General features: G+C 41.6%; 1 protein-coding gene across 1 annotated transcript in view; it reads left to right on the plus strand.

The window, feature by feature from the left end:
* Positions 1–22,121, plus strand: part of ANKRD55 (ankyrin repeat domain 55) — a 66,437-nt gene that overhangs the window by 9,456 nt on the left and 34,860 nt on the right. The window contains exons 2-5 of the mRNA XM_054031311.1: positions 9,121–9,243; positions 11,070–11,200; positions 12,886–12,995; positions 18,253–18,313. Coding sequence (XP_053887286.1) covers positions 9,121–9,243; positions 11,070–11,200; positions 12,886–12,995; positions 18,253–18,313 — 425 coding nt within the window. The remainder of the gene's footprint in view (positions 1–9,120; positions 9,244–11,069; positions 11,201–12,885; positions 12,996–18,252; positions 18,314–22,121) is intronic.

Below are 22,121 nucleotides of genomic sequence, written 5' to 3' on the forward strand. Positions count from 1 at the left end.
GTCTCCATGGTAGCCAAGTTTTAAAAGTAAGAACGATGATTGTTTCCTAAGGAGAGAAGGTCATGTGTGCGGAATTATGCTGGATGGGAAATTATAATGTGGAGCTAATGGGAACAGAGCCGAGACCACACAGGATCATGGATTGGACTTGTATGGCAAATTATTTTAAAATATTTTAAAGACATTTTATCACGTATCCATCCAGGAAATAATAATAATTGTTGGTTTGAACAGGCTTCTTTAAAGCTGCTTGGACTTTTTTAGCCTACAAACAATTTTCAAATGTAATTATGTTAGCACAGAAAATTATGTGCGTAAGGCCGTGCCAACCTTAACTTAGATTCCCTTTCCATTGGTCAACTCCTCCCATTCACGTTACTTAAACATCACTTTTCTGTCACCTTCCTTTGCTCACATTGTAGTCCAGTGGCCTGTCAAACTTCACTCTAAAGAACTAAGGGCCTGACCCTCAGTTACACTAATGGGCCTTAAGGTAGCTGGTCAGCTTATGTCACTCTGGTAGTGTAACTGAGCATAAGGCCTGAGATCTATTGCATAACTGAAGCGGCTACTTTGTTGTGCCAGGGGTATGTCTATGTTGCTGTTGGGAGCAAGCCTCCGAGCCCAGATAGAGAGACTTACACTGGCTTGGCTTGAGCTAGTGCATCAAAAATAGCAGTGTGGACATTGTGACTCGGGCTGGAGCTCAGGCTCTGAAGCCTAAGGGATCAGGTGGGCTTGAGAGCCCAAACCTCAGTGTCCACACTTCTATTTTTAGCATGCTAGCTCAAGGCCTGCTAGCGTGAGTCTGTCTACCTAGTCTGGGAGTCTTGTTCCCAGCTGTAGTGTAGACACACCTTAAAGATCAGACTGTAACAGGCCAGCAGCATTTACCTAAAACATCACACCATAATAGCAGGTGTGAGCCTGTGGAGAAAGGGTAGGAGAGTTCTGTTGACTTACTGAGAAAAATGGCTCCTTACCCTACCAGATATAAGGGAAGGGGGGAGGGCTTTTTAGACATAGAAGCTCTAGGGTGGGAGCTACACAGGTTGAATGGAGGAACCCTAGAAGGAGAGAGAAAGTTTGAGCTGAACTTTATCTTATTATTAACTTCTATGGTGATAAAAATAGACTGCATTAAGGGGATGAGTTTGGACTGTATATAATATTTTTATTTAATATTTGTACTGTGTTGGAGAGCAGGTTCAGAAAGACATGTTCACACGCACTTTTTTGCTATTGTAAAAGCAGTTCACTCTCAGGCTTACACTCTTTTAAAGTTTATTTAAAAACTCAGTATGAGATCGTAAAGAAAATACAGAAACATCCTTAATCATTGTGTCACTAAATGATAGGGGACTGCAAAGGAAATTCTGAAACAGCCTGAGACATGTTGATGCTACTGAGCGCTGAAGAAGGAGATTAAAATTGAAAATACATTCAGAGTCCAATTTAACATCTTAATGCTAGAGCTTCATAAATGCTCATCTTCATTTCCCAGCAATTTTGCTAACGTGCAAAATGAAATTGCCATTCACTGTGCCGCATGAAAGATTACTTAGATATGTCAGAAGTTTGGGTAATAATAATTAGATCTAGTACACTTTCAAAAGCAGATTAGTTGAAGTGAAAGAAACTCTAACTACTAGGAAATATACCCCATGTGGCTCTTTAATAGGCACCCAGTAAAACCTCTGAAATGCACAAAGAGATAATTTGTCTGTAAGAATTACTCATGGCCAGTGGAGGACTGCTTATTTTTCATTAGCATTGGAACCAATGCCATCTGTGGGCTTGGGCAAACGACCTGGTTTTTCTGGACCCATCCTGTAATCCTTTCTAAGCATAAATGTCCCGGCCCCCTTTGCCTTAGTGCCCCCTTCTGTAAAATAGAAATAATAATAATAATCTACTTCACAGAGGTGTTGTGAGGCTTTGAGGGCTGTTGTACTGTGAAGACGTAAAGTGTTACCTAGCAACATTTATTACATTATAAGTAGGGTTGGCAGAATTTGGGGGAGGTTGGGTTTGGGGTTGTTTTTTGTTTTTGTTTTTCAATTTTGATGATTAATATAGATTTGGTTTCAGTTTTTAACTATCTTTATTTTTACAGGTGCTAGAAATTAAGGAGGATAGGGCTGGAGTTAGGGTTAGGGCAGGGCTGCAGGGGGCTCCCTGCATGGCCAAGGGGCCCAAGATACCAGACACAGGGTGAGGGGAGGCTACAGTCCTGGCCCAGCAGAGCAAAGATCTCTGTCAGGACTGCAAGGAGGAGGACAAGCTCCCAGCTATCGGGGAGATGATCCCCTTCTGAACTTTTCTTGCCCATACTCTAGCTGGTGAACAAGTGAGCAGGGCCATGACAACGGAGCTGCAGAGGGCTCCCTGCATGGCCACGAGGTGACTGACACCTGAACCCTGCAGGCACAAGGTGCAGGGAAGGCTGAGGACCTGGCGGGGCAGAGACGACACCCCCGGTTAGAACTGTGAGGAGGAGGGCAAGCCCCTAGCAATTGGGGAGGCCATCGTGCTGTTGAATGGCTCTTGCCTGGGGACAGCTCCAGCACTCCCAGCTGGTGAATGAGAGAGCAGGTCCATAGGAGTAGGGCCGAAGAGGCTGCCACAGGGCCAGTGACACCTGATCCCTGCAGGTACAAGGAACTAACAACAAGAATTTCTGCTATAAACTGAGGATGTATAAGTTGGAAGCGACTGAAGAGGAGAAAGACCTGGATGTATTGGTGAATGACAGGATGACTATGAGCTGCCAATGTGATGCGATTGTGAAAAAGACTAATGCAATACTAGGATGCATCTGGCAAGGTACTTCCAGTAGAGATATAGAAGTATTATTATCATTATATGAGGCACTGGTGAAATCGCATCTGGAATACTGTGTGCAGTTCTGGTCTCCTATGTTTAAGAAAGATTAATTCAAACAGGGACAGGTGCAGAGAAGGGCTACTAGGCTGATCAAAGGAATGGAGAATCTACCTTATGAGAGGCGATTTACGGTACTTGGCATATTTAACCTAACCAAACGAAGACTGAGAGGATGTATAAATTCATCAATGGGATAAACACTGGGGAGAAGGGAGAGGAATTTTTTAAGTTAAGGGCCAATGTTGACACAAGAACAAATGAATATAAATTGGCCATTAATAAATTTAGGCTTGAAATTAGAAAAAGGATTGTAACTATCAGAAGAGAAGTTCTGGAACCTTCCAAGGGGACCTTCTGGAACCTTCTGGAGCTGTCCAAGGGGAGTAGTGGGGGCAAAAAACCTAACTTGTTTTCAGACTGAGCTTGATAAGTTTCTGGAGGCGATGGTATGATGAGGTTGCCTACAATGGTATATTGTCCCTCCACAAATATTAGCAAATACCTCCAATGTCTGAAGATGGGGAGGGCTCTGAATTACTACAGAGAATTCTTTCCCAGATGTCTGGTTGGTGGATCTAGCTGATGTGCTCATGGTGCAACTGATCACCATATTTGGGGTCGAGAAGGAATTTTCCCCAGGTCAGAATGGCAGAGACCCTATTTTTTTTTCCTTCCTCTGCAGCGTGGGACACAAGCACTTGCTGGTTTGAACTAGGGTAATGGTGGATTTTATGTAACTTTAAGTCTTTAACTCAATATCTAAGGACGTCAGTAACACAGCCAGAGGTTCTAGGTCTATTACAGGAGTGGGTAGGTGAAGATCTGTGCAATGTTTAGGAGGTCAGGCTCATGATGGTTCCTTGTCGCCTTAAAGTCTGAGTCTGAGTTCAAGAAAGAACAATGGCTGTTTTACAGCCCTCAAATCAGGCAATATCACATGCACTATATAGTCTAGCCAGTCTGTTCTCATTCTCCCTCTCTCATGCGTACAGGCTGAATACCAGAGATAATGGGAGAAGAAAAGAAGTTACCAAAATGACAGAAGGCTCAGATGAATTAATGTCAGTGTTAAGTGAAATAACTTTCAGTGAGGAACTCACTTATTTAGCTTTTTGATTTAGCTTTATCATGAAGCAATTTTGCTCTTAAACTACTTCTTTCCTTAAAAAAAAAGACTTAAAATTGACTCGTTGGCACGTTACTTAAATGGTGTTGTTTTTGCTGACGAAACGAGTTACATGTTCACACCTTGGAAGTAGTCTAGTAATTTGCCCTATAAGCAACATATATGCAACGTATGTAAACTGGGAATATTCTTCACAACTTCAGGACTCCAACTGGTGTTTGTGCCATCTCATGCAGTGTAGATTTGGTAGGTGGCTGAGGGAAGATATTGGGTGGGATTTTCAAAGTTAGGACCAAGCAATCGCACATGTACCCTTCAACTCATTTGCAAATATTCAGTGTGAATACACAAATAAGGTATTTGCACATGCACATGGACAGATAGGCACCTACTGGCTATGTGGGCATGAAAAGAACGTGTTTGTGTATATAAGTAAAGCACATACTAATATGCCATGGTAGACACCCACACCTAACCTTGAAAATGTAACGTATAATAATACGGGAGTTAATCATAATTTTTATTTATTCAGATAATAGGCCACATTCTCACCAAAATGAATGTGTGTGTGTGTGTGTGTGTGAGAGAGAGAGAGAGAGAGAGAGAGAGACTATACCCATCGATCATTTACTTTTTCTCTTGTACAGATAGCTGAATTTTTTTAACTATTTCTGGGAGTGGAGTGAGAATGTCACAGAGTCAGTGACTTTCAACTATGTCACTACACTTTTGGATTACAACACACTTGAAAATCTCATCATGGTATGATGAATTAGGAGTCTTTTTAGTTTTAAGCTTATATAATACTGTATTAAAACATGCATTTTTTTACTTTGTTTTCATTGTTATTGAAATTTACTTGGACATTATTTTTCCTCATCACTGGTACAGAAGTCTCAGAAGAGTGTGCTCATGGTTCAGTAATAGATGTCACAGAGACTGCAACCTCTGTCTAGTGAGACAAAGCTGCCTTTTGGAATAAGGGCCACCAGTGAAATTATAGATAAATTCCAAAAGAATCCCAACATGAAAACAAATAAGATTCCCAGAAATGAAGGAGTAAATTAGATGAAAAGAGACTTTCACCTGCATTTTCAAAACGTTTTGACTGGTGAAGTTCATTGTAATTGAAGCAGAACTCAACTATTGCTAATAAGCAACTGCTTTGCACTTGGTCTTCTGTAACTGTTAATGAAACTAGTGTAACCTCCTCTGAAATGAGACTCCTGGACTTTTCCTCTGACCAAGCTGTTATCCTTGAGTAACCATAGAGGCCTTTTTCATAGAATCATAGAATATCAGAGTTGGAAGGGACCTCAAGAGGTCATCTAGTCCAACCCCCTGCTCAAAGCAGGACCAATTCCCAGCTAAATCATCCCAGCCAGGGCTTTGTCAAGCCGGGCCTTAAAAACCTCCAAGGAAGGAGACTCCACCACCTCCCTAGGTAACGCATTCCAGTGTTTCACCACCCTCCTAGTGAAATAGTTTTTCCTGATATCCAACCTGGACCTCCCCCACTGCAACTTGAGACCATTGCTCCTTGTTCTGTCATCTGCCACCACTGAGAACAGCCGAGCTCCATCCTCTTTGGAACCCCCCTTCAGGTAGTTGAAGGCTGCTATCAAATCCCCCCTCATTCTTCTCTTCTGGAGACTAAACAATCCCAGTTCTCTCAGCCTCTCCTCATAAGTCATGTGCTCCAGACCCCTAATCATTTTTGTTGCCCTCCGCTGGACTCTTTCCAATTTTTCCACATCCTTCTTGTAGTGTGGGGACCAAAACTGGACACAGTATTCCAGATGAGGCCTCACCAATGTCGAATAAAGGGGAACGATCACGTTCCTCGATCTGCTGGCAATGCCCCTACTTATACAGCCCAAAATGCCGTTAGCCTTCTTGGCAACAAGAGCACACTGTTGACTCATATCCAGCTTCTCGTCCACTGTGACCCCTAGGTCCTTTTCAGCAGAACTGCTACCTAGCCATTCGGTCCCTAGTCTGTAGCAGTGCATGGGATTCTTCCGTCCTAAGTGCAGGACTCTGCACTTGTCCTTGTTGAACCTCATCAGGTTTTTTTCTGCCCAATCCTCTAATTTGTCTAGGTCCCTCTGTATCCGATCCCTACCCTCTAGTGTATCTACCACGCCTCCTAGTTTAGTGTCATCTGCAAACTTGCTGAGAGTGCAGTCCACACCATCCTCCAGATCATTAATAAAGATATTAAACAAAACCGGCCCCAGGACCGACCCTTGGGGCACTCCACTTGAAACCGGCTGCCAACTAGACATGGAGCCATTGATCACTACCCGTTGAGCCCGACGATCTAGCCAGCTTTCTATCCACTTTACAGTCCATTCATCCAGCCCATACTTCTTTAACTTGGTGGCAAGAATACTGTGGGAGACAGTATCAAAAGCTTTGCTAAAGTCAAGAAATAACACATCCACTGCTTTCCCCTCATCCACAGAGCCAGTTATCTCATCATAGAAGGCAATTAGGTTAGTCAGGCACGACTTCCCCTTCGTGAATCCATGCTGACTGTTCCTGATCACTTTCCTCTCCTCTAAATGTTTCATAATTGATTCCTTGAGGACCTGCTCCATGATTTTTCCAGGGACTGAGGTGAGGCTGACTGGCCTGTAGTTCCCCGGATCCTCCTTCTTCCCTTTTTTAAAGATGGGCACTACATTAGCCTTTTTCCAGTCATCTGGGACCTCCCCCGATCGCCATGAGTTTTCAAAAATAATGGCTAATGGCTCTGCAATCTCACCCGCCAACTCCTTTAGCACCCTCGGATGCAGCGCATCCGGCCCCATGGACTTGTGCACGTCCAGTTTTTCTAAATAGTCCCGAACCACTTCTTTCTCCACAGAGGGTTGGCCACCTTCTCCCCATGCCGTACTGCCCAGTGCAGCAATCTGGGAGCTGACCTTGTGCGTGAAGACAGAGGCAAAAAAATCATTGAGTACATTAGCTTTTTCCACATCCTCGGTCACTAGGTTGCCTCCCTCATTCAGTAAGGGGCCCACACTTTCCTTGATTTTCTTCTTGTTGCTAACATACCTGAAGAAACCCTTCTTGTTACTCTTAACATCTCTTGCTAACTGCAACTCCAAGTGTGATTTGGCCTTCCTGATTTCACTCCTGCACGCCTGAGCAATATTTTTATACTCCTCCCTGGTCATTTGTCCAATCTTCCACTCCTTATAAGCCTCTTTTTTGCGTTTAAGATCAGCAAGGATTTCACTGTTTAGCCAAGCTGGTCGCCTGCCATATTTACTATTCTTTCTACACATCGGGATGGTTTGTTCCTGCAACCTCAATAAGGATTCTTTAAAATACAGCCAGCTCTCCTGGACCCCTTTGCCCTTCATGTTATTCTCCCAGGGGATCCTGCCCATCTGTTCCCTGAGGGAGTCAAAGTCTGCTTTTCTGAAGTCCAGGGTCCGTATTCTGCTGCTCTCCTTTCTTCCTTGTGTCCTTTCTTCCTTTTTGTTTGCCTTCTCTATGAGTTGATGTTGATGATTAATTTAAAAAATATTTTTTTCTGAAGGATTGCACTTGGCTAAATTAAGTAATTTCTCTAGTGAACCCATGATTGTTTTTTGCTTTTTACTTTTTCCTTGCCAGGCACACAACCCTTTTAGGACTCTAATCTGTGCATGGCAGTAATATGTAAGCAGGACTTACGGTTGCATGAAATCCAAATGCAGGCATAGGCAAAGTAATGACCAACCATTCACTTTGGTAAGGGTAGACTCTATTTACCAGCCTTTCTGAAACAGAATTAAAAACCCAGCTGCTAGAATAAAATGATACATGGAGCACAATCAAGAGAACCTGGAAGCAAATTTTTTTGTGTTTGAAGACTATAGCTGGTTACTAATGATATAACAGACAAACGGTCTGATTATTTGAAAATATTAGGTGCAAAGCCCTGCTTGTGGTTAGCTTCCAGTGTAACTTTACATCACTTGTGGTAATCTGCAAAATAAAGTTTCGGAGCAAACAGGATTTCATTCTTCAGTATTAGATTGTGCAATGAAGATATGTTAATCCATACTTTTTATTCTTTCATTTTTAAGTGCAGTTAAATAGTGCAGAGTGTTGCAACAGAGGTGCTTTACAAACAACTAAGTCTCACATCCCTGGGAGTTAAAGAAGTACTGTATGGTACTTGGCTGGATTCTCCAGCAAACTAAGACCACTCTGCATGGCCATGGTACAAAGTGGCCTTAAAGCAGCTGGAGATCGCCAGTGTCATAGCCCCTGTACAGGCGAACTCTGCACTGATGCATTCTGGCAGAGATGGCTCCAATGCTTTCTTCACCAGCCACCCCACCTTCACCCCTCAGGGAAGCTTATTTTAAATTGGACCAATGTCCATGTCAGTTTGCAAACTATCATCAGGATCACCTGTCGGAATATGTTACTTCAGTTTTAAATCAGCATTTTTGTACCACCTGGCACTATAGAATGCAAAGAGAAAATGAGGATTATACAGTTCTCATTGATCTTCACCAGCCAGTTTACACTTCCTTGTTTTAAACACTATTTGCCTTTAAAACCAACGTCGAAATTGCAAACATTTATATTTCCTGGAGGAGGATCAGAATACTTCAGAGGAAACAAGTGCATAGTCTCCACTTCATGTTTTGTGGTGAGGTAATAAAGAAACTGAAAATATCTGTATCCTTAACTTACATTATATCATTCATACATACATACGTGGCTGCTAATCTTTTGAGAAATTGGTCATAACTTAATTAATGGGTTTCTTTTTTTACAACTTAGTGTTTCTCACTCCAGACTTGATTCTGTGCAATTAATATGGCTTTCATGAGTTGAGTCAGAAACCTAGCCCCGTCAGGAAGTTGCTTGTGCATACTTCTCAGTGACTCTGTCTGAGAACTCGTAGGAGGCTGTTGACATTGAAGAACATGATTCAGATGACCAAATGCAACATCATATTGGCTGGATCTGTTTTTGGTTGGACCTCTCATGAGTTATGTGGTCAACCCAGCCTCATGAAAATAAATGGGATTGTTTTCACCATTCATCATTTGTAGAGTTTCCCCACATACTTACTCAAATGTGTCTGTCTCTAGGTGATTCGGCAGAAGAAATTGACCTGACTGTGGTTTACCAAGCAGCTGCTAATGGCGATGTCAACACACTAACTGCAGTGATTCGTGAAGATCCTTCAATATTAGAATGCTGCGACAGTGAGGGTAAAACTGTTTAGACTGTTCCCAATGGGCTAATCAATACAATATGTGATTGAGCTATCATCTTTTTTCCATTTTTAATATTGACTTTAAAAATTAGTGAAACAGCGTAAGTAGAATTATATCTAGTTTTCCCCTTTATGAGCAGTAGAATGGGAAATTGGTATTTTCTTTGGGATATCCGTTGGGAATATGCTTTTTGGATTTCCCTGGATCGCTATAAAATAATATTATTCTTCCTCCTTACAAGTTTATTTATTTACCTATAAATAAAAATATCCCATGTATCAGACAGTGGACATGAGACACAAAGTCCTCTGCCATGAATTTATATTGTTTGTCATAGGAAGAGAAATACTGGAAAGTTGCTGAAATTTCAGGGAAGGATGGAGAAATCATTTATTCTAGTCAAATCCAAATTATATGTATTTGTGGACATCTTAAAGACTCATTTGGCCAAATTTTAAAAAGTGGACACCAGCAGTTATTTGTGCTTGCTGAATATGGGCACAGGTACAAACAGACAATTAATAAAATGGTAACTTATGCAGTTTCTTGCCAAAAGAGCAATTGCATGTATAATTAGTTACCTGTTTTATGCTTGAAGCTGCATACTTTTTTCTATTCAGGTTCTCATGCCATGCCTGACATGGTGCCATCTGAGTGCATGCAGTTACTTGGTTGTCTTTACAGGCATGTATTTTCCAAGTGAATCTGAACCAGAGATCTTTGAAAGCTTGTCCCTTGAAGTATTTTGTGTTCAATCAAGAGTCTAGTTTTTACCACAGTGGCATTTTCCCAGGATTAGCATGAAAGTTGCAGGGTTCCCAATCATTTAAAAAAAACACAAACCCCTGCAGATATCTGTGTCTGTTTCAGAAAACTGGCTGTAAAATCTAGATTCAGAAATTGGGATCCTTGTATTATCTTCAAATCGTTCCCTGGATCTCAGTAAAATCAAGATGAGAGCCTTTTGATCTTCCAGCTCCTAAAGCAGAAGAATAAAGTCAGGATGTCTAACTGCCTGCAGTAGACTAATCATTACATTTCAACTCCAGAGTAACTTGGTTGAAATGGATTCACACACTGATGTAACTGAGATAATCTGTGTGACACCCTGGCACCCCCATATTCACCATTGTCATATAATTATGATATGTTTTAGACAAAGTATGCCTTGTGAGGTATTATTCTAAAAGTCTTGATCTGTGAGACATTAATATATCATTGGATTGTATATGCTATGTTATGAAGTTTGGCTATGTATGTGTTCCTGAAACATGTTGTGAGGTTGAGAACACCCACAAGCAGCCTTTCAGGTATAGCAATAAAAAGGCAAAATAATGTTGATGGCTTATTGTGGAAATACACACAAGCACCAGGATTACCCCAGGAACTGTGTACAATAGAAACCTCTCAGACAGCCCTATACAATGGGAAATGTTTGACCCAGGTCACAGCAAAAGAGCTTTCCAGCAAGTTGGAAGAAGATATAAAAGGGAAAGGTATCATCATGACTGGATCTCACTCTCCCTACAATACAACACTTGAAAGTACTAGAAGAAAAAGTACTGAACTGGGGGGGAGGGCGGGGCGGGGGAAATACTGGTCCCAGGCAGGAAAGAAGGAAGCCTGCCTGTATATGCAAAAGCTAACCTGCTTGTACTATCTAACTGGATGAGACACTGCGTGATTCAAATCCTAACTAGTACATTAGGCTTAGATTGCGGTTTTGTTTTATTTCTTATGGTAATCTACTTTGATCTGTTTGCTATCACTTATAATCACTTAAAATCTATTTAATTAATTAGTATCTATTTCCCCCCAAGGTTGTACCCCCTTGATGCATGCTGTTTCGGGACACCAAGTCGATACAGTGAAATTGCTGTTGAAGATGGGAGCAAATATTAATACTCAAGATGCCTGTGGACGCACCAGTTTATCTCTTGCAACATATATGGTACCAAGACTTCTGTCTGTTACAGAGCACTTTGGGAGGGCAAGAGGGTGAAGTAATAAAGACTAATTTTGAGAATAAGAATAAGACTTGTGTGGTCCTAGAGAGCTGTGCAAAGAACAGTGCTTCACTGTGACATTTTCAGCTAGAAAATGTGTCTAAAATATCAGAATGGGCAATCTGTTCAAACATATTAAATATGCGTGTTGTTTTCAAGAATAGATATTTCCTTTGCCAGATATTTTCAAAAAATCCCGTGATTAGTAACATGCTGTGTTTTCCCTTCCTCTTTTCCGGAAGGGGGAAAAAACATCTGTTGAAAAAAATAAATGACTGGAAAACATTCCAGTCACTCAGGCTGGCCTCATGGCTTCAGAGTTCCCCCATTTTAGCTGAACTTCTTATCCTTATGGTCTCTAAGGCTAAACAGAGATAGGATGACAATTTGCTTTCCCACCCCAAAAGGTTAATTAAATTATAGCCTGACCAGTGCCACAAAATTTACATAGGCTAAAACCCCCATGGATGTCCTAAGGATTAGGCTCACGGTCCTTTGCAATTTAATCAGGTGCCTGGGGTAGGGAGAGTGAATCATTGTAATATACTCCCGTGGTTAGCGTTAAATAGACAACGAGAGTAAGAGACTTGGATGCATGGGGAAATTTCAGATCCATGAGCCTTATGTGAGTGTGCTACATGTGATTTAAATTTGTGAGTGGTGGTTTCTATGCTGTATGTAGTATGAGACCTAGTGAGAATCTGGGTGTGATGTCTGCCCAGAGGATTGACTTCAATGGGATTGCATGTGTGCATGAATGCAACTGAGTGCTGGAATTAGCCTAGTTTGCAAACTTCCCTGCAACAAAACTTTGATCAGTGGGCAACACAAGAGTGCTTTAATTCCCTCATTCCATCTCGCCCCAGGAAATACTGCTCATGCTTGGCAGGCAGATGACTTGAGCTGCAGGGGAGTGACCCTGCAGAGGCCCCAGTTTGAGAAAAGCACTTAAGCACATTTGACTTCCTTTGGACTCAAGCACATGCCAAAATACTTTGCTCAGTGAGAACCAGAGTGTTCATTTGTTTTGGTTTGTTTTTGAAGGTGACAGTGCAGCATTTTACTCCCATCAGTGACCAGTCCCCATAAATGATGGTGCCATTTTCAGTATAACACTTCTATTTCAACTCTGTAAAAAGCCACTTGCTAAAACAAAAAGGAATTGCTGAAAGCAAAACCTGAAATAACTCCAATTCTCAGGCTTTTCATATCGATTTACTACCTGTGGTAACCTCTTATAAAGAAAATGAGATCAAATGCTCAGGCTCTTGGCTGACTCCCATTTAATTAAAATCCATATGCAGGAACGTACATAAGACTTTCTAGTACAACAGCAATTAGCAACATTTTCAGTGCCATGTCTACTGCAAATCTTAAAACAGCCCTCCAGCCCCACCACAGCCAAAGAAAGGCCAAAATGCAGTGGAACTAAAAAGTTTAATTACAGCAATGAATGGATGGACCAATCCAGGACTTGAACCAAACATGAACCATCTTTGAAGCCCTAACAGGATGTTTTTCTGAAACCAAGGGACACATCCTCAGCTGGTGTAAACAGAATTACACCAGATGAGGATCTGGCCCCAAATCTTCTCCGTTCCTCTTTGACCTTCCGTACTTTCTTTCCTAGGGGTGGCTTGAAGGCTGTGTCAGTCTGCTCCGAAATGGTGCCAAGCAGAACATACCTGATAAAAATGGGAGACTGCCACTGCATGCTGCTACCGCAGAGCCTAATGTGAGGTAAGCCCCCATATTAAAAGGGCGTTTGCTTATTTGAGTAAAACATCTCCTTGGTCCGGTACATAGTCACCAAAAGACCCTGGAGATTGACTGATTGGAGGCAGCGTAGGCAGGCAAGCTAGCTGTGGCAATTACTCTTGTAATTTGCTATTTCATCTGGTGATTATCATACATTTAAATGAAGAGGCTATTGGGACTTTAGACCTAAGTCTAGGGCTCGTTGTGCTGCACTTGTTTTATAGGAACATGTTCAGGCAGGGTGAAGAATCTGATTTAAACCTCACAAAAGCAATGGAACTCAGAATGGAGGCTGAAGCTCCAGATTTCCCACAGTGAACAATCACCACCAACGTGATCAAGCCGTCCTCTATACTAGAAATACCACAGGAAATTTGTTCCCATGATAGTTCAATGCTGTATTTTCCCTAGCTAACTTGGTGCCAGTGTTCAGGGTCGTCTTCTTTAACTCAAGCTTCAGCATTATTTACAAATGTAGGTCTCCCAACAGGAGTCACAAAAGCAGTTGCCCTGCACTCTATGTCCACTGCATATTATATAAATTAAATGTTATAGGTTAGATGCTAAAGCAGAGGTTCCCAAAATGTGGTTCTTGCTCATGGTCAATGGAGCGGTGGCTGGTCACATGGTTCTGGCTCCTCCTTGTTTCCAACTACATTAAAAGACAGCTAAAAATGTATTAAATATTTTCCTAATGTTACTTTCTCATGTAAGTAATTGCTACAGCTGCCACAATATTATATGGATGATGTTAATGGCATTAAATAATAAATATTTGTATTATTATTATAATTTATTAGTATTAATATAGTGCCCTGGAGCCCCAGTCATAGAACACGTTTCTGTTATATAACATGTGTATATATAATATATTTATAATATGATGTATTTATATTATTGTTTTGAATATAATAGTTTATTATTGGGAGGGGAGGCAACCTGTGGGATTATGAATGGGAGGAAAGTTGTCCAGAAGACCAACTCTGTTAAGATTTGGTCCATCCTATGGAAAGTAGTTCTAAAGGATCAGGTAAGATGTAGTACAGTTGATTTTTGACAACTGTTACTAAAGATGTATCAAAAAGTCTGAAGGGCAGTTCTCCAAAGCAAGTCACAAGCAAATGTGCTATTTGTATCATAGTTTCCTTTGTGAACAGGAATGCTTCTTAAAGCCTTTCAAGTCCTGATTTATATAAGCTGATCAAATTCATGCAAAATCTCTCCTGAGTAAATCATTTATGGGTAGCTGAAAGAGGCTGGCTGAAAATGTAAGTTGCAAGAAACCCATAGAACTTAGGGGCAGTTTGACACGTCTGAAGCAGCAAAGCTGTAACTTGATGTTCAAGTTACAGGTGAGTATTGTGACAGTCTATAATGTCTCCGTATATATTAATTTTGCACCTTCATAATTGTTTTTCATGCATCACTTGGATGGTACAGTTGGAAGGTTTCAGAGCAAGAGTGCATTATCATTACACAAAGCCTCCGAAGAGAAAAGGCTATGTTTGTGCAACGCTGCACATGCAGATATTAGAAAGGAAACAGTAATTTACTTTAACAGCAGCACACAGAGTTCCCTGAAGTTTTTTCACAGTCCCCATGGAAACAAGCAGACCTTTGCTCCACACAGGAGTGTGCCAGCTGCTCAGCTCTTTTTCTTCTGTCTTATTAGCCCAAGTCAACTAAATTAGTTCTGGATATGATTGCCCTGTTACCAGAAGGCACAGTTGGAGTGCCATACCCATTAGTGAAATTTTCCTTTGTACTAATTTTTGCTGTCTGCCAACTATTTAGATTTGAAAGGAAGACAAAATGCAGTGGCTAATTATGAAGTGCTTCCTCACCTGAGTCTAAGAACTGGCAGCCCATTGTTATGAGTCAATGCGCTGGAGGAATAGTTAGCAGCACACAGACCACACTGAAATCGACAGGCCTTAATCAGTCCATTTAAACACTTCAGGCACAAGGGCTGGCAAGTTTTTAAACTTCAATACGTGTTTTGTAGAGTGGCTGAGCCTTCAGTGAGAAATGGGATAAAAGGACCCTGCTGACTCTCCACATGCTACATGTGTAGTTAAAATTAGCACAGCTCATCTGTGTGGTTGCAGATTTTCAGCGTTGGGGGGGTTGTATGTATATTTACACACACATACACTAATTTCGTCGATTACATCCCGTGTTAATTTGTGGAACTATGTAACAAATTACAGAGCCATGTGATAGATGAATTTATCAAGCACCTTTTGATCACCTCTCCTTCTTTCTACCCGCTAATCCATTCCATCCATTTCCACCTGGACTTATTTTAACATACCAAACTTCTGAGCTGTCAGTCTGGGGTTTTATTACTTATATCAGTTTACTGCAAAAATGTTTCCTCTGCTTCCCACCAAAAAAAAAAAAAAAATCTACACCCTTTAAGGCCCAGAACAGGTAAGATTCAGGCCTGCAGCAATCTCAAAATGACCTGACTTTTAAGTTCATTATAACATGGCCTGACTATGCAATTGGCTGCATGCCTCAGGAAAGGGCTGTAACACTCGTTTGCTTTTTAGTGATCATACCAGTCTGAGTCCAGGCCCTGGTGTTGCATTGGCAGAAGAATATTTTTAATTGATTTAATACTTTGGAAGAGAGTATCTGGTTAGAAAAGAATCTGTGGGTGTTATACCCTAGTTCTGCCACGTTGGTACGTCACTTCCGAGCAAATCATTTTTTTGCCCCCTTGGAGAATTGTAACTTCTGCAAATGATCACTAAGCAGTTTCAAATGCAGCATCTTTAAAACAGTTGTACTGTCTAATAGCTTGCAATCCATGACTGCAGAATGATTTTTTTCTGGCTTAATGCACAAACAGCTAAATAAATGGCAGGACTGCATTTCATTATAGGTTTGTGTGGCAGAGCTCTGGGCGACAGCAGCTGTACCAGCTCTCTGATCACTGGATCACCAATTACATTGCCATGGAGTAAACCTGAGAGGAAAAGCTGTGCCTAGTAATTGATAGATTGGGATGGGCCGAGAAGAGCCCCAAAGGCTAATTAGCCCATTACCCAAGAGGTAGAAAAGGCACAAGAAGGATGTGCTCAGGGGGAAGGAAGACACTGGTGGGCCTGTTAGGGTCTGAGTCTGGAACTGACTGACTGGAGGGGTGTATGCTGTTGTAAATATAGACCTGCAAACATTTATAAGGGTGGTGAGAAGAAGACTGAATGAATTGCACAAGGTGTTTGACCAGAAGAAGGTCTCTGGGTGGTTTGTGGCTAGAAAAGAGACAGGAGTGGGATGCTGCTGCAGGGTCACAGTTGGCTATATTTTTGCAATCCACACTGCTAAAGTTAATCATACATCCACCTGAGCTTTACCTGTTTTCAGATGAGCATGAGGTATACCACAGGAATACTGTAGAAGAATGATAGGCTTTGAATTTATCAAATGGTGTTTATAGAATGGTATGAAATAACTAATGTTCTAATTTTGGACATGTATTTATTGCTTTAGTTACATAGCCTGTCTTCTGTTAAACCTAAGACTGATAGAACACATTCTAGGGCAACTTGATGCAGAAAATATACTGTAAGCAATTCAGGATTGCCCAGCTAGGAAGTGGAGTAAAAGATTTCAAAGGAGAGAAGAGCCTTTCTCTTGTATTTTGTTTGAAGGGGGAGCAAGTACTCTCCCATAACTCACCATGCCTTGGGTGAGCATTATGGTCCCAATCTGACAATGGGCTTCTGGTAGCACAGACCCTTCCGTCTGCCAATGTCACATGGATTCTACTCTGGCATAAGGGTCTATGTTGGCTGATTCTGATACAAGATATAAGGTTGTGACAAGATTGTTTGGATAACCCTGCCATCTCCACACTTTAATGAATGCTCAGCGCCCTTCTTTAAAACATAATTTTGCCTCCTCCAAATCTAGTGGCTTCAGACTATTTTCAGAGTTAACTGCAGTAATTGAAGGGTGATTATGAAAATCCTGGGGCAAAATCTTTCAGGTTATAAAACATTGCTCCACCTACAGCCTGGTCTACACTATACAATTAGGTCAATGTAAGGCAGCTTATGTCAACCCGATTATGTCTGTGTACACACTACTGCCTAGTCCTGCTGATGTAAGTGCCCTACTATAAACATAATAACTCCACCTCCATGAGATGCGTAGGGCTTATGTCGGTGTAGTTAGGGTGACGCAGTGTCTGTGTAGACACTATGGCCTGGCCTACACTGGGGGAGGGGGAAAATCGACCTAAGATACGCCAACTTCAGCTATGCTATTCTTGTAGCTGAAGTTGCGTATCTTAGTTCAACTTATCTCGCGTCCTCACGGCACAGGGTCGATTGCCGCGGCTCCCCCGTCGACTTTGCTTCCGCCTCTTGCCGAGCTGGAGTTCAGCAGTCAATGGGAGAGCGATTGGGGATCGATTTATCGCGTCTACACTATAAGCAATAAATCGATCCTCAATAGATCAATCGCTACGCGCCGATCCAGCGGGTAGTGTATACGTACCCTATGTTACTTACGTCAGCTGTTGACTGTCTTGTCAATTTCAGGGCTCCATAACCTGAAAAACCAACATCTCACGTGTAATAGTTCTAACTATTCCCTCCACAACATGGGAGTGTTTATACTCTAGTTCTCTACAAAAGTAAACAGATGTAGTGCTCCATAAACTCCGGTTTATGGCATAATAATTGCCTTACTCCCAACAGAGAGACTGTGACCCGTAATCTAACCCTGTCTCTGTGTGTGTGTGCATATAGGGGCTTGTTAATCAAAGAATACAAAAGTGAAATAGGAAGGTAATAAATTTGCATTTATGTTTGTTTAAAACTTTAAAACAGGATCACAATGAATAGTTCTATTGATTTCTAGTCTATAAAAATGGCTCAGGCATTCACTACATTCTGATATATTAATGCCCATTTACTATTTTGGAAACTAGCACTGGAATTATTCCTGATTGTTTCTGCTTTTGCACTTGTGTAGAGGTGACCTCTGATTCCAAGTGTTGAGTTTGTGTTTTGGTTTTAGTTAGACATAGAGTAAGCCACAAACTTCAGAACTGGATCTGGGTTTGGCTTTCAAACATGAACACATACCAGATCTGGGGTTCTGGTTCACATCCATCATTGCTATTAATTTTGCTTTCAACTGGGGGTTCTGTTTCTCTAAAAACCTCTCATCCAGTTTTAGCCTTGAATGTAGCATTTTAAATATATCTTTGCTTCCACAGGCTTCTAACAGTGCTGCTGCAGCAATCGCATCTAAGTGACATTAATCATCGGGACAATGAGGTGAGTAAACATGCACCAGCTGTAATGGTCCCATGCAGCAGGTAATATGCTTCCCTGTCACCTAAAATGGGTCCACAGAACTACTGATTTTATTATAGTAAATTATAATTAGGGTTGTCAATTGCAATTAATGCCTGCGATTAACTGAAAACAAAATTAAAGCATTAATCACATTCCTCTGGGTGGGGAGGGAGGCATCCACCGCAGGAGGGGGCCTGAAGCCCCAGCCCACAGCTTGGGGGCAGTGAAGGGGGCTGAAGCCCCAAGCTGAGCTGGAGCCCCACATACGAGAAGGGCTGGAGCCCCAAGAGCAACTGAAGCCCAGAACCCCACACCCTGAAGTGGGGAAGCCCTGTGCCCTGAGGGGAGGGTTGAAGGTAAGGGGGGGTCACAATTTTTTCTAGTGGGGAGGGTCAAAAAAATTTTTTTTTTTTTTTTTTTTTTTGTCCAAACAGGGTCGCCAGCACAAAAAGTTTGATAAAATGCTGTCATAGAGAATAATGGCCTGGCGAGCCCACGCTCCCTGCATCAGCCTTCCCCGTCCCTCCCTCCCTCCCTGGCCCACTGCATACCAAGTCGAGGTAAAATCCACCCTCCCTTGCAAACGAGGGCTCACTCAGCTGAAGGGAGTTATGTAAAAATAATAATTCTACATTTGTAAGTTCAACTTTCATGATAGAGATTGCACTACAGTACTTGTATGAGTTGAATTGAAAAATACTATTTATCTTTTTTACAGTGCAAATATTTGTAATAAAAATAATATAAAGGGAGCACTGTACACTTTGTATTCTGTGTTGTAATTGAAATCAATATATTTGAAAATATGGAAAACATCCAAAAATATTTAAATAAATGGGTATTCTATTCTTTAACAGTGCGATTAAAACTGCGATTAACTGCAATTAATTTTTTTAATCGCTTGACAGCCCTAATTATAATATTTTGCACTGAGCTAGCACCTCTCATCTAATGGCCTCAGAGCACTTTACAGAAGCCGGTTTCATTTTTCACCGTTTATATACATGGTGGATTGCCTCACCATAGATCTCCTGGCTGACTACTCTCAAATGGAGCTGGCAGATGCAAATGGAATCTGGGCCGATAAACCCACTCCCTCCACATGCCAGCAGTTATGTTTCCCTGTACATCCTTCCTACCTCACCTGCCAAGATAGGGATTTCTTTGCTTATTTTCAAGTTAGACAGATTCTCTGCTTCACTGAGCATCTCACTATCAGGCAGATGGTTCTTGGGAGATCTGCCTGAAGCCCTGTTGTAGGTTACAGCAACCATTTTATGCCAGATTGCTATGGTCCTTAATCATACACCAACTAAATATACCCCTGTGCCAGGGAGATGGATTAGATATGCTGGCTCCACATCCCACACCAGAGGAACTCACAGTTTGCCACATCTGGCTGTTTACCAGCTCCATCCATTCAGCACAAAGGAGCCAGAACACAACAGAGAATCCGGTGCATTGTTTCAACTGTGTGTCTTCCAGCCCGGCAGCAGCTTGAGGACATTGCTGAAGGGCACTAACTTGCAAATTTCCTTCCTGCCTTGTACTTCATGCCCATTTGCACTGTGGTTTGCAGAGCCTATTTACTTGGCTATATGGGACTTACAACAGCCTGAACAGGACCTAGGATTTGGCCCTATGTTGAAAATGTGGGGTTATATTGTCAGCGAGTTGCACAGAATTAAAACTTAATGTGAACCATGAAGGACACTTGGAATCCTCAACACTTTCTCTGTACGTGTTACCACGTTCAACCTAAAATCTCCAGGGTCCGAAGTATATTAAACACCACTTGGCATCAATATTTGGTTGAAGGCTCTGTGCTAGACCCCTGGTTATTCATATTTGCTTGGAAATGTGCTCAGAGTTTGTTTGCACTAAGCAAGCTCTTCTCCTAGTTATTGCCCAATTTAAAGGAAAATACTCAAGTTTTTCGGTAACTTTATAACCCCCCCCCCCCCAAAAAAAAAAAAACACTTTAAATAGTAAGAAATACAGCTGGCAGCTGCACTGTTTCTATGACTGGCTATCTCTAAGGACTTTCAGTGGAGGCTGCCAGGAGATGATGTGTATCGAAAATCCCCCCAGAAGCAGGGCAGCTGAACAAAAATCAGAGGCACACAATTCCTCAGGAAGGCTTCCTGAGGGTGCAGTTTCCAACCCCTGTCAAGGTTATAAAGTGATTATCTGTCCCCACTTGCTCTCCTGATGGCTTTGTTTAACTTGCATGGCAATGTGCTTTTCTTTGTCTTTGATCACACCTTGGTTAATTTATACTGGAGACTCATTCAAGCGCATTTCTTTGTCTGGAACTGGCACTGGTCGACAAATACATTTTCAGAACATATTTCCAGCACATATCTGTAAATTCCTTGGTGGGTTTATTGTATGTACATCACATGCAAATATTAATGATCAGGGAGTTATTAGTTTTCTAATAATACATGACATGCCACCTTTGGAGGGGACACAGACAGCAGCAAAGAAGTTTAGGTATGTGAGCTGCTGCCTGCAGGCCTGCTCATTAGGAACCAAAATGGGAGCTGGGAGGTGGGTAATTTTTCAAGGGGACACCTACCACTTTTATCAGCAGATGGATGAAAGGAGGCTGATCTGGAGTCCAGGAGCTTGCCCTGGTCACTGACTCATTGTTCCCCGGAACTAGCTTCATACTTACTTCTCAGGGTAGAAAACACTGCTGTAGAGCCTCAGGTCAAGAGTCCCAGGATTTTCAGTGTCCATCAGCAGTGTCAGGTCCCTGGGGTGAACTCCTGGCACCATTGAAGTCTATGGAAAAACTCCCATTAACTTAAATGGGGCTGGCTTTAACACTTGTTTTTATTTTTACAAAAGACAAAACCCCAATGATGAAGTCTTGCAAAACCAAAATAACCAAAACCTGGTTTGACTGTTGTCGCCTCCCTATTTGCATTTGGACTTCCCAACCCCTGCCCATACCTGATGAGCCGAGAGAAACTAATGTTAAGGAATTTGGACTTTTTTGGCAAGCGTTTCTGTACACACGAATGGCATCATACAGGCAAAACAAATGACAGGTCTTTTCCCCAGGGAGCTTGTATTCTAATTTGTGGAGTTTTATTTGAAGTTTTAATTTCGCTTCTATTCTACATAATTTGGGTTTTTACCCTCTTGGAAACTAAGAGAAACAATGGAACTGATTTCCACACATTGTGTAGTCATTGATGCTTGCAAGGTGGGTGTATAACAAACCACCAAACAAAAATGGTACTTATATTATGTTTCTTAAGACTGATGTTGCTTAGATAACTTGATAGGAAAAGTGTGTAACATAGATTTAAAGTGTGCATGTGGACTTGCTTTTGATGCTGATTAATGTGCACATAGAAGGTGGTTTCTTGGTCTGCTAAGACCAGTTTGCACTGTATAAGGACAGCTTGGCTAGAGCAGAGAATCAAGTTCTCCGTTCGTTTTGGTTTTTTGTTCTCTTTCAAAATGGTGCCTGTGATGTGTTTTTATTTTGAGATTACTATTAAAAATAATTGGCCCACTTCCTCAGCTGGCACAAACTGAAATCAGTGGGGCTAGACGGCTTTACACCAGCTGAGAATCTAGCCCATAGTAATTATTGTGAGTTAGAGATAAGGCTGTTGCATTGTGATAAAATACAAGCCTAAAAGAGGGCTTTCTATTGGAAATGGTATGAAACCTTAACCTATGAGTAACCTATTATACTTCTGACTGATGTATTACTTATAATATAAGCAAGCTATAAACATTTACAAATATTAGATACATGCCTCTT

Source organism: Malaclemys terrapin, chromosome 6 (assembly GCF_027887155.1).
Source record: "Malaclemys terrapin pileata isolate rMalTer1 chromosome 6, rMalTer1.hap1, whole genome shotgun sequence".
NCBI lineage: Eukaryota > Metazoa > Chordata > Testudines > Emydidae > Malaclemys > Malaclemys terrapin.